The following is an 11958-nucleotide window of genomic DNA, read 5'->3' as shown; positions in this document are numbered from 1 at the left end:
CGGCCGGCTGCGACAGAGCCTGGGCGCGAACCCAGAGACTCTGGTGGCGCAGCTAGCACTGCGATGCAGTGCCCTAGACCACTGCGCCACCCGGGAGACCGGGTGATAGATTCAGATTCAAACATTCGTTTTAAAAACAGAAGATTCAGACAAGTGTCTTTATTTTCCGATTGAACACCAATCACTGATCTACATTTCCAATAAGGGAGTCACACAGGAGAGAATTCTCCCCATGACTGCCAGCCATTTTGGCTCCATGGGCTGCGTCTGACATGGCACCTGGGCTCTGATCAAAAGTAGTGCACCGAATAGGGAATAGGCAGCCATTTTGGCTCCATGGGCTGCCATTTTGGATGCAAGCCATGTTCCAAAGCGCAGCTGTTAAAATGTGACAGCACCACGGGCGACTCCCTCACACCCTGCCTGGGTTGTGGAACTTTCCGCTGTACTTCCCGTGGTTGTGGAGGTCAAAGGGGCTGAGGACCTTCCTGATGCCCAGCATGTTGCCCCTGGCGATCCTCTGGAAGGTCCAGGGGTTCTGGTTGTTCTGCTCCAAGTCCTGCTGCTCCTGCTGCATGGCTGCCAGGCTCTCTCTGGACACTACCTGGTGGAGAGAGGGGTCAGAGGTTACATAAGGACAGGATCAGGTATAGTGCTCCTGCTGCATGGCTCTCTCTGGACACTACCTGGTGGAGAGAGGGGTCAGAGGTTACATAAGGACAGGATCAGGTATAGTGCTCCTGCTGCCAGGCTCTCTCTGGACACTACCTGGTGGAGAGAGAGGGGTCAGAGGTTACATAAGGACAGGATCAGGTATAGTGCTCCTGCTGCATGGCTGTCAGGCTCTCTCTGGACACTACCTGGTGGAGAGAGAGGGGTCAGAGGTTACATAAGGACAGGATCAGGTATAGTGCTCCTGCTGCATGGCTGTCAGGCTCTCTCTGGACACTACCTGGTGGAGAGAGGGGTCAGAGGTTACATAAGGACAGGATCAGGTATAGTGCTCCTGCTGCCAGGCTCTCTCTGGACACTACCTGGTGGAGAGAGGGGTCAGAGGTTACATAAGGACAGGATCAGGTATAGTGCTCCTGCTGCCAGGCTCTCTCTGGACACTACCTGGTGGAGAGAGGGGTCAGAGGTTACATAAGGACAGGATCAGGTATAGTGCTCCTGCTGCATGGCTCTCTCTGGACACTACCTGGTGGAGAGAGGGGTCAGAGGTTACATAAGGACAGGATCAGGTATAGTGCTCCTGCTGCCAGGCTCTCTCTGGACACTACCTGGTGGAGAGAGAGGGGTCAGAGGTTACATAAGGACAGGATCAGGTATAGTGCTCCTGCTGCATGGCTGTCAGGCTCTCTCTGGACACTACCTGGTGGAGAGAGAGGGGTCAGAGGTTACATAAGGACAGGATCAGGTATAGTGCTCCTGCTGCCAGGCTCTCTCTGGACACTACCTGGTGGAGAGAGGGGTCAGAGGTTACATAAGGACAGGATCAGGTATAGTGCTCCTGCTGCCAGGCTCTCTCTGGACACTACCTGGTGGAGAGAGGGGTCAGAGGTTACATAAGGACAGGATCAGGTATAGTGCTCCTGCTGCCAGGCTCTCTCTGGACACTACCTGGTGGAGAGAGGGGTCAGAGGTTACATAAGGACAGGATCAGGTATAGTGCTCCTGTTGCCAGGCTCTCTCTGGACACTACCTGGTGGAGAGAGAGGTCAGAGGTTACATAAGGACAGGATCAGGTATAGTGCTCCTGCTGCCAGGCTCTATCTGGACACTACCTGGTGGAGAGAGAGAGGTCAGAGGTTACATAAGGACAGGATCAGGTATAGTGCTCCTGCTGCCAGGCGCTCTCTGGACACTACCTGGTGGAGAGAGAGGGGTCAGAGGTTACATAAGGACAGGATCAGGTATAGTGATCCTGCTGCATGGCTCTCTCTGGACACTACCTGGTGGAGAGAGAGGTCAGAGGTTACATAAGGACAGGATCAGGTATAGTGCTCCTGCTGCCAGGCTCTATCTGGACACTACCTGGTGGAGAGAGAGAGGTCAGAGGTTACATAAGGACAGCGTCAGGTATAGTGCTCCTGCTGCCAGGCGCTCTCTGGACACTACCTGGTGGAGAGAGGGGTCAGAGGTTACATAAGGACAGGATCAGGTATAGTGCTCCTGCTGCCAGGCTCTCTCTGGACACTACCTGGTGGAGAGAGAGGTCAGAGGTTACATAATGCCGTGCTACCACGGCAGAATGTAATGAGGTCTCTGATGCTACCACGGCAGAATGTAATGAGGTCTCTGATGCTACCACGGTAGAATGTAATGAGGTCTCTGATGCTACCACGGTAGAATGTAATGAGGTCTCTGATGCTACCACAGTAGAATGTAAAGAGGTCTCTGATGCTACCACGGTAGAATGTAAAGAGGTCTCTGATGCTACCACGGTAGAATGTAATGAGGTCTCTGATGCTACCACGGTAGAATGTAATGAGGTCTCTGATGCTACCACGGTAGAATGTAATGAGGTCTCTGATGCTACCACGGTAGAATGTAATGAGGTCTCTGATGCTACCACAGTAGAATGTAATGAGGTCTCTCATGCTACCACAGTAGAATGTAATGAGGTCTCTGATGCTACCACAGTAGAATGTAATGAGGTCTCTGATGCTACCACAGTAGAATGTAATGAGGTCTCTGATGCTACCACAGTAGAATGTAATGAGGTCTCTGATGCTACCACAGTAGAATGTAATGAGGTCTCTGATGCTACCACAGTAGAATGTAATGAGGTCTCTGATGCTACCACAGTAGAATGTAATGAGGTCTCTGATGCTACCACAGTAGAATGTAATGAGGTCTCTGATTTGTAAGTCGCTCTGGATAAGAGCGTCTGCTAAATGACTTAAATGTAAATGTAAATGCTACCACAGTAGAATGTAATGAGGTCTCTGATGCTACCACAGTAGAATGTAATGAGGTCTCTGATGCTACCACAGTAGAATGTAATGAGGTCTCTGATGCTACCACAGTAGAATGTAATGAGGTCTCTGATGCTGCCACGGTAGAATGTAATGAGGTCTCTGATGCTACCACAGTAGAATGTAATGAGGTCTCTGATGCTACCACAGTATAATTCAATATCCCAAGCCTAATAGGGAACTAGTTAGTTTCCCCCCCCCAACATATCCCTGCATATAGAGAAGAGAAGATGCTACTGTGATTGGCCAGCACCACCTCTAGATTTTGCCCATTTTATTAACCCTTCATGTATCCCCAGCGGGCGGCTGACCTTGGCAGGGAAGGGCAGTTTCTTGGCCACTTCCTTGAGGATAGGCTCCACCTCGCCCAGTTCCAGCCGTCCCCCGACCTCCACAATCATCCGTCCGTACTTCACCGGTGTGACGTAGTGGTCTATGTTCCCTTTGCCCCCGCCCATCCTCTGGCCCAGGCCCTTCCTGGTGATGGGCTTGTAGGGGGCGTTGATGCGCCAGCGGGCGAAGGTGGTGCGAGGGTCCATCCTCCTGTTGATGGTCAGACGCATCATCTCCATGTGACCAAAGTGGAGGTAGCCCCCGCCCAGCGCCTGAGGAGAGGAGGATGATTGGATAAGGAGGTAGCCCCGCCCAGCGCCTGAGGAGAGGAGGATGATTAGATAAGGAGGTAGCCCCGCCCAGCGCCTGAGGAGAGGAGGATGATTAGATAAGGAGGTAGCCCCGCCCAGCGCCTGAGGAGAGGAGGATGATTAGATAAGGAGGTAGCCCCGCCCAGCGCCTGAGGAGAGGAGGATGATTAGATAAGGAGGTAGCCCCGCCCAGCGCCTGAGGAGAGGAGGATGATTGGATAAGGAGGTAGCCCCGCCCAGAGCCTGAGGAGAGGAGGATGATTAGATAAGGAGGTAGCCCCGCCCAGCGCCTGAGGAGAGGAGGATGATTAGATAAGGAGGTAGCCCCGCCCAGCGCCTGAGGAGAGGAGGATGATTAGATAAGGAGGTAGCCCCGCCCAGCGCCTGAGGAGAGGAGGATGATTAGATAAGGAGGTAGCCCCGCCCATCACCTGAGGAGAGGAGGATGATTAGATAAGGAGGTAGCCCCGCCCAGCGCCTGAGGAGAGGAGGATGATTGGATAAGGAGGTAGCCCCGCCCAGCGCCTGAGGAGGATGATTAGATAAGGAGGTAGCCCCGCCCAGCGCCTGAGGAGGATGATTAGATAAGGAGGTAGCCCCGCCCAGCGCCTGAGGAGAGGAGGATGATTAGATAAGGAGGTAGCCCCGCCCAGCGCCTGAGGAGAGGAGGATGATTGGATAAGGAGGTAGCCCCGCCCAGCGCCTGAGGAGAGGAGGATGATTAGATAAGGAGGTAGCCCCGCCCAGCGCCTGAGGAGGATGATTAGATAAGGAGGTAGCCCCGCCCAGCGCCTGAGGAGAGGAGGATGATTAGATGAGGTAGCCCCGCCCAGCGCCTGAGGAGAGGAGGATGATTAGATAAGGAGGTAGCCCCGCCCAGCGCCTGAGGAGAGGAGGATGATTAGATAAGGAGGTAGCCCCGCCCAGCGCCTGAGGAGAGGAGGATGATTAGATAAGGAGGTAGCCCCGCCCAGAGCCTGAGGACAGGAGGATGATTAGATAAGGAGGTAGCCCCGCCCAGCGCCTGAGGAGAGGAGGATGATTAGATAAGGAGGTAGCCCCGCCCAGAGCCTGAGGAGAGGAGGATGATTAGATAAGGAGGTAGCCCCGCCCAGCGCCTGAGGAGAGGAGGATGATTAGATAAGGAGGTAGCCCCGCCCAGCGCCTGAGGAGAGGAGGATGATTAGATAAGGAGGTAGCCCCCGCCCAGCGCCTGAGGAGAGGAGGATGATTAGATAAGGAGGTAGCCCCGCCCAGCGCCTGAGGAGAGGAGGATGATTAGATAAGGAGGTAGCCCCGCCCAGCGCCTGAGGAGAGGAGGATGATTAGATAAGGAGGTAGCCCCGCCCAGAGCCTGAGGACAGGAGGATGATTAGATAAGGAGGTAGCCCCGCCCAGCGCCTGAGGAGAGGAGGATGATTAGATAAGGAGGTAGCCCCCGCCCAGCGCCTGAGGAGAGGAGGATGATTAGATAAGGAGGTAGCCCCGCCCAGCGCCTGAGGAGAGGAGGATGATTAGATAAGGAGGTAGCCCCCGCCCAGCGCCTGAGGAGAGGAGGATGATTAGATAAGGAGGTAGCCCCGCCCAGCGCCTGAGGAGGATGATTAGATAAGGAGGTAGCCCCGCCCAGCGCCTGAGGAGAGGAGGATGATTAGATAAGGAGGTAGCCCCGCCCAGCGCCTGAGGAGGATGATTAGATAAGGAGGTAGCCCCGCCCAGCGCCTGAGGAGGATGATTAGATAAGGAGGTAGCCCCGCCCAGCGCCTGAGGAGAGGAGGATGATTAGATAAGGAGGTAGCCCCGCCCAGCGCCTGAGGAGAGGAGGATGATTAGATAAGGAGGTAGCCCCGCCCAGAGCCTGAGGAGGATGATTAGATAAGGAGGTAGCCCCGCCCAGCGCCTGAGGAGGATAATTGGATAAGGAGGTAGCCCCGCCCAGCGCCTGAGGAGAGGAGGATGATTGGATAAGGAGGTAGCCCCGCCCAGCGCCTGAGGAGAGGAGGATGATTGGATAAGGAGGTAGCCCCGCCCAGCGCCTGAGGAGGATGATTGGATAAGGAGGTAGCCCCGCCCAGCGCCTGAGGAGAGGAGGATGATTGGATAAGGAGGTAGCCCCGCCCAGCGCCTGAGGAGAGGAGGATGATTGGATAAGGAGGTAGCCCCGCCCAGCGCCTGAGGAGAGGAGGATGATTAGATAAGGAGGTAGCCCCGCCCAGCGCATGAGGAGAGGAGGGTGATTAGATAAGGAGGTAGCCCCGCCCAGCGCCTGAGGAGAGGAGGATGATTAGATAAGGAGGTAGCCCCGCCCAGCGCCTGAGGAGAGGAGGATGATTAGATAAGGAGGTAGCCCCGCCCAGCGCCTGAGGAGAGGAGGATGATTAGATAAGGAGGTAGCCCCGCCCAGCGCCTGAGGAGAGGAGGATGATTAGATAAGGAGGTAGCCCCGCCCAGCGCCTGAGGAGAGGAGGATGATTAGATAAGGAGGTAGCCCCGCCCAGCGCCTGAGGAGAGGAGGATGATTAGATAAGGAGGTAGCCCCGCCCAGCGCCTGAGGAGAGGAGGATGATTAGATAAGGAGGTAGCCCCGCCCAGCGCCTGAGGAGAGGAGGATGATTAGATAAGGAGGTAGCCCCGCCCATCGCCTGAGGAGAGGAGGATGATTAGATAAGGAGGTAGCCCCGCCCAGCGCCTGAGGAGAGGAGGATGATTAGATAAGGAGGTAGCCCCGCCCAGCGCCTGAGGAGAGGAGGATGATTAGATAAGGAGGTAGCCCCGCCCAGCGCCTGAGGAGACGAGGATGATTGGATAAGGAGGTAGCCCCGCCCAGCGCCTGAGGAGAGGAGGATGATTAGATAAGGAGGTAGCCCCGCCCAGCGCCTGAGGAGGATGATTAGATAAGGAGGTAGCCCCGCCCAGCGCCTGAGGACAGGAGGATGATTGGATAAGAAGTGGAGGACAATGACAGGAGGAAGTTTGAAACAGTGAAGAAATAAAATAACTTTTATCAATCACAGAACAAGTCTGGAACATTGATCAAAACTTCCCCCTAAAGGTCAATGTAACTACATCCACAGACCCTGATGGGAGATTATTTTAACACATAACCCTGGTAGGCATGTAGACTGTGTTCTCTGTGTATTCCACACACACACACACACACTCACCACGATGCCGTACTGTCCCTTGGTGAAGGTGTTGGCTGTCTGGGCTGGTCCCTGAATGTCTCTTAGCTTCTTCATCTCCTTCTTCGCCTTCTTAAAGTTGGGCACCTTGTTCAGAAACTTCAGCTTGGGTCTTTCAGGTAGCACAACCTCTACAGGGGTCACAGACAGGGGTCAGAGAGAGGGGTCAGAGACAGGGTCACAGACAGGGGTCACAGACAGGGGTCACAGACAGGGGTCACAGAGAGGGGTCGCAGACAGGGTCACAGACAGGGTCACAGACAGGAGACAGGGGTCACAGACAGGGTCACAGACAGGAGACAGGGTCACGGTAAACATTGTATGGAGTCTGGGTGATCTTGACCTGTAGCCAGTGTGTGTGTGTGTGTGTGTGTGTGTGTGTGGTCAGAAACCTTGACAGATATGATGTAATGTTGTTATGATGCAAATGGAATGCTTCACCTCCATGACCATCAACTTGTCGTCATTCTAGATAAGAGGGGGTTAACACAATGCTTCATTCATTCTAGATAAGAGGGGGTTAACACAATGCTTCATTCATTCTAGATAAGAGGGGGTTAACACAATGCTTCATTCATTCTAGATAAGAGGGTTTAACACAATGCTTCATTCATTCTAGATAGGAGGGGGTCAACACAATGCTTCATTCATTCTAGATAAGAGGGTTTAACACAATGCTTCATTCATTCTAGATAAGAGAGGTTTAACACAATGCTTCATTCATTCATTCTAGATAAGAGGGGATTAACACAATGCTTCATTCATTCTAGATAAGAGGGTATTAACACAATGCTTCATTCATTCTAGATAAGAGGGTTTAACACAATGCTTCATTCATTCTAGATGAGAGGGGGTTAACACAATCCTTCATTCATTCTAGATAAGAGGGGGTTAACACAATGCTTCATCCATTCTAGATAAGAGGGGTTTAACACAATGCTTCATTCATTCTAGATAAGAGGGGGTTAACACAATGCTTCATTCATTCTAGATAAGAGAGGTTTAACACAATGCTTCATTCATTCTAGATAAGAGGGGTTTAACACAATGCTTCATTCATTCTAGATAAGAGGGGGTTAACACAATGCTTCATCCATTCTAGATAAGAGAGGTTTAACACAATGCTTCATTCATTCTAGATAAGAGGGTTTAACACAATGCTTCATTCATTCTAGATAAGAGGGGTTTAACACAATGCTTCATTCATTCTAGATAAGAGGGGTTTAACACAATGCTTCATTCATTCTAGATAAGAGGGGGTTAACACAATGCTTCATCCATTCTAGATAAGAGGGGTTTAACACAATGCTTCATCCATTCTAGATAAGAGAGGTTTAACACAATGCTTCATTCATTCTAGATAAGAGGGGGTTAACACAATGCTTCATTCATTCTAGATAAGAGGGGGTTAACACAATGCTTCATTCATTCTAGATAAGAGAGGTTTAACACAATGCTTCATTCATTCTAGATAAGAGGGTTTAACACAATGCTTCATTCATTCTAGATAAGAGGGGGTTAACACAATGCTTCATTCATTCTAGATAAGAGAGGTTTAACACAATGCTTCATTCATTCTAGATAAGAGGGGGTTAACACAATGCTTCATCCATTCTAGATAAGAGGGGGTTAACACAATGCTTCATTCATTCTAGATAAGAGGGGGTTAACACAATGCTTCATCCATTCTAGATAAGAGGGGGTTAACACAATGCTTCATTCATTCTAGATAAGAGAGGTTTAACACAATGCTTCATTCATTCATTCTAGATAAGAGAGGTTTAACACAATGCTTCATTCATTCTAGATAAGAGGGGGTCAACACAATGCTTCATTCATTCTAGATAAGAGGGTTTAACACAATGCTTCATTCATTCTAGATAAGAGAGGTTTAACACAATGCTTCATTCATTCTAGATAAGAGGTTTAACACAATGCTTCATTCATTCTAGATAAGAGGGGGTTAACACAATGCTTCATTCATTCATTCTAGATAAGAGGTTTAACACAATGCTTCATTCATTCTAGATAAGAGGGGGTCAACACAATGCTTCATTCATTCTAGATAAGAGGGTTTAACACAATGCTTCATTCATTCTAGATAAGAGAGGTTTAACACAATGCTTCATTCATTCTAGATAAGAGGGTTTAACACAATGCTTCATTCATTCTAGATAAGAGGGGGTTAACACAATGCTTCATTCATTCTAGATGAGAGGGGGTTAACACAATGCTTCATTCATTCATTCATTCATTCATTCATTCATTCATTCAAGGAGGCCAGTTCAAATGATTGAATGCTGAAGGTGCATGGCAAAGTAAGATACTTACCACTGTAGTCTGGAGGCACCTCGTAGGTCTTCATCCCAGCAGACAGGACCTTCAGATGACTCTGCAGGACACCTAGACAACAAACAATCGTTGTTTTATATTGCTGCTAGCTAGCTAAAGCCGTTAGCTAGCCAGCCCAGCTATCATAATAGTGGCTGCAGGCAGCCAGTCAAAAACATGTCAAAGATTGCAAGAATACATCATGCATGAAATATTCTTTAAGATCATCTAGCTGGTTGGTTTGTTGGGCAACCATTCACAGCTAGCTAGGTCTTTATCTAGCTGGTTGGTTTGTAGGGCAACCATTCACAGCTAGCTAGCTCCGTCTTTATCTAGCTGGTTGGTTTGTAGGGCAACCATTCACAGCTAGCTAGCTCCGTCTTTATCTAGCTGGTTGGTTTGTAGGGCAACCGTTCACAGCTAGCTAGCTCCATCTAGCTGGTTGGTTTGTAGGGCAACCATTCACAGTTAGCTAGCTCCGTCTTTATCTAGCTGGTTGGTTTGTAGGGCAACCATTCACAGCTAGCTAGCTCCTTCATCTAGCTGGTTGGTTTGTAGGGCAACCATTCACAGCTAGCTAGCTCCATCTTTATCTAGCTGGTTGGTTTGTAGGGCAACCATTCACAGCTAGCTAGCTCTGTCTTTATCTAGCTGGTTGGTTTGTTGGGCAACCATTCATAGCTAGCTAGCTCCGTCTATCTAGCTGGTTGGTTTGTAGGGCAACCATTCACAGCTTGCTAGCTCCGTCTTTATCTAGCTGGCTGGTTTGTAGGGCAACCATTCACAGCTAGCTAGCTCCGTCTTTATCTAGCTGGTTGGTTTGTAGGGCAACCATTTACAGCTAGCTAGCTCCTTCTTTATCTAGCTGGTTGGTTTGTAAGGCAACCATTCACAGCTAGCTAGCTCCTTATTCTAACTGGTTGGTTTGTAGGGCAACCATTCACAGCTAGCTAGCTCCTTCTTCATCTAGCTGGTTGGTTTGCAGGGCAACCATTCACAGCTAGCTAGCTCCGTCTTTATCTCTAGCTAGCTCCTTCATCTAGCTGGTTGGTTTGTAGGGCAACCATTCACAGCTAGCTAGCTCCTTCATCTAGCTGGTTGGTTTGTAGGGCAACCATTCACAGCTAGCTAGCTCCTTCATCTAGCTGGTTGGTTTGTTAGGCAACCATTCACAACTAGCAAGCTCCTTCATCTAGCTGGTTGGTTTGTAGGGCAACCATTCACAGCTAGCTAGCTCCTTCTTCATCTAGCTGGTTGGTTTGTAGGGCAACCATTCACAGCTAGCTAGCTCCATCTAACTGGTTGGTTTGTATGGCAACTATTCACAGCTAGCTAGCTCCGTCTTCATCTAGCTGGTTGGTTTGCAGGGCAACCATTCACAGCTAGCTAGCTCCATCTAACTGGTTGGTTTGTATGGCAACTATTCACAGCTAGCTAGCTCCGTCTTCATCTAGCTGGTTGGTTTGCAGGGCAACCATTCACAGCTAGCTAGCTCCTTCCTCATCTAGCTGGTTGGTTTGTAGGGCAACCATTCACAGCTAGCTAGCTCCGTCTTCATCTAGCTGGTTGGTTTGCAGGGCAACCATTCACAGCTAGCTAGCTCCGTCTTCATCTAGCTGGTTGGTTTGTAGGGCTTTCAGCAGGACTGACTCTACTCAACCTAACAGAGAACCAGAGACATAACTGTTAATGTGATGACTCTCTCCTCTACCTAGTATAAGAACTAGAGACATGACTGTTAATGTGATGTACAAAATATTTGCAATCTACCTTTTCTCATGAACCGGGCCAGTTGGACTTCACACCTCTCTCTTTCTCTATGACATCGGTTAGTCGGATCGCGTGTAAATGAAGCCCTGTGGTCTCATCAAACACCATCACCACTTTCCACTCCAACACAACACTGCTATTGTCTTGGCCCCCTTTATTCTTTCTTCACTAGACTCTCCATCGCTTTCTGTATCGTGATCTCTTCCTGTCTTTCCACTACAGTCCATTCAGATCCGTGACCCTCATCCTCCCGCTAAATATCACAACTGACACCAATATTGTTCGCAATCAAACGCAGCTGTTTACATCCGCAATCTTTTCTCCATTTCGTCCACACTAGTTACTCGCGTCCGTTTCCAATCTTAACGCGTTGTCAAGCCCTCTCGCACACTTCAAAACACGGGTCAGTCTTGTCATGTTTTTGATGAGACAAAGAACATTGAACAGTTTGCGCCGTCACAAGTCTACCCCACGTCCGGTAAACTAGCTACTGTGACAGAACCTTACCTTGGAGCCCCGTGGATTTACCAGTGTTGGCCAATCCGACAAGCGCGGATTTGATTAGAGAAAGCATAGCTACAAGTTATGACTATGTTAGAAATTTATATTTTATGTTATCGTCACCATCATTTCAAATAAACAACTATTACAGGTTACGATAAATAGGTTCGTTCATAAAATCACGCGTTGTACAAGGTCACACCGCTATGAAGTAGGTAAGAATGAACAAGTACTTCCGGGTCACGGATTTTTGCAACCTTTCAGACTAAAAGTCCCATAATTAGGGCAAAAATTATGGAAAATGTATATAATTATTAATATATTTTATACTAAGTTATCATACAAAGAATAATTAAAAGTAGTTCTATAAGATATTATGTCTTAAAAAAAAAAATATATATATATATATATATATATATATATATATATGTCAAGCCTACATGATCAACAATGTTTTTTGTTTATGTACTTCTATAATTTATTGGACCTTATGATCTGTACATTGTGTACAGATAGTAGAATGGGCCCCCCTGAGCAGCGACGCTCCTTGGG

At 49.2% G+C, this 11958-nt stretch overlaps 1 protein-coding gene across 4 annotated transcripts; it reads right to left on the bottom strand.

The window, feature by feature from the left end:
* Positions 1–144: 144 nt before the first annotated feature.
* mrpl16 (mitochondrial ribosomal protein L16) lies at positions 145–11660 on the bottom strand. 4 transcript variants are annotated; one of them, XM_071331015.1, is made up of 5 exons: positions 11413–11660; positions 9136–9207; positions 6787–6935; positions 3290–3583; positions 145–604 (listed from the first exon to the last, which is right to left on the bottom strand). In XM_071331015.1, exons 1-5 carry the CDS (start codon positions 11477–11479, stop codon positions 413–415), a joined length of 774 nt encoding a protein of 257 aa, XP_071187116.1. In that variant the 5' UTR covers positions 11480–11660; the 3' UTR covers positions 145–412. The 4 variants fall into 4 exon arrangements, with proteins under 4 accessions (XP_071187116.1, XP_071187117.1, XP_071187119.1 ...); XM_071331016.1 differs by having other exon boundaries at positions 10906–11631; XM_071331018.1 differs by lacking the exon at positions 145–604 and adding an exon at positions 1263–1372 and having other exon boundaries at positions 11413–11635.
* Between the last annotated feature and the right edge of the window lie 298 nt (positions 11661–11958).

This window comes from Salvelinus alpinus, chromosome 10 (assembly GCF_045679555.1).
Source record: "Salvelinus alpinus chromosome 10, SLU_Salpinus.1, whole genome shotgun sequence".
Classification (NCBI taxonomy): Eukaryota; Metazoa; Chordata; class Actinopteri; order Salmoniformes; family Salmonidae; genus Salvelinus; species Salvelinus alpinus.
This window is presented reverse-complemented; position numbering and strand designations above follow the sequence as displayed.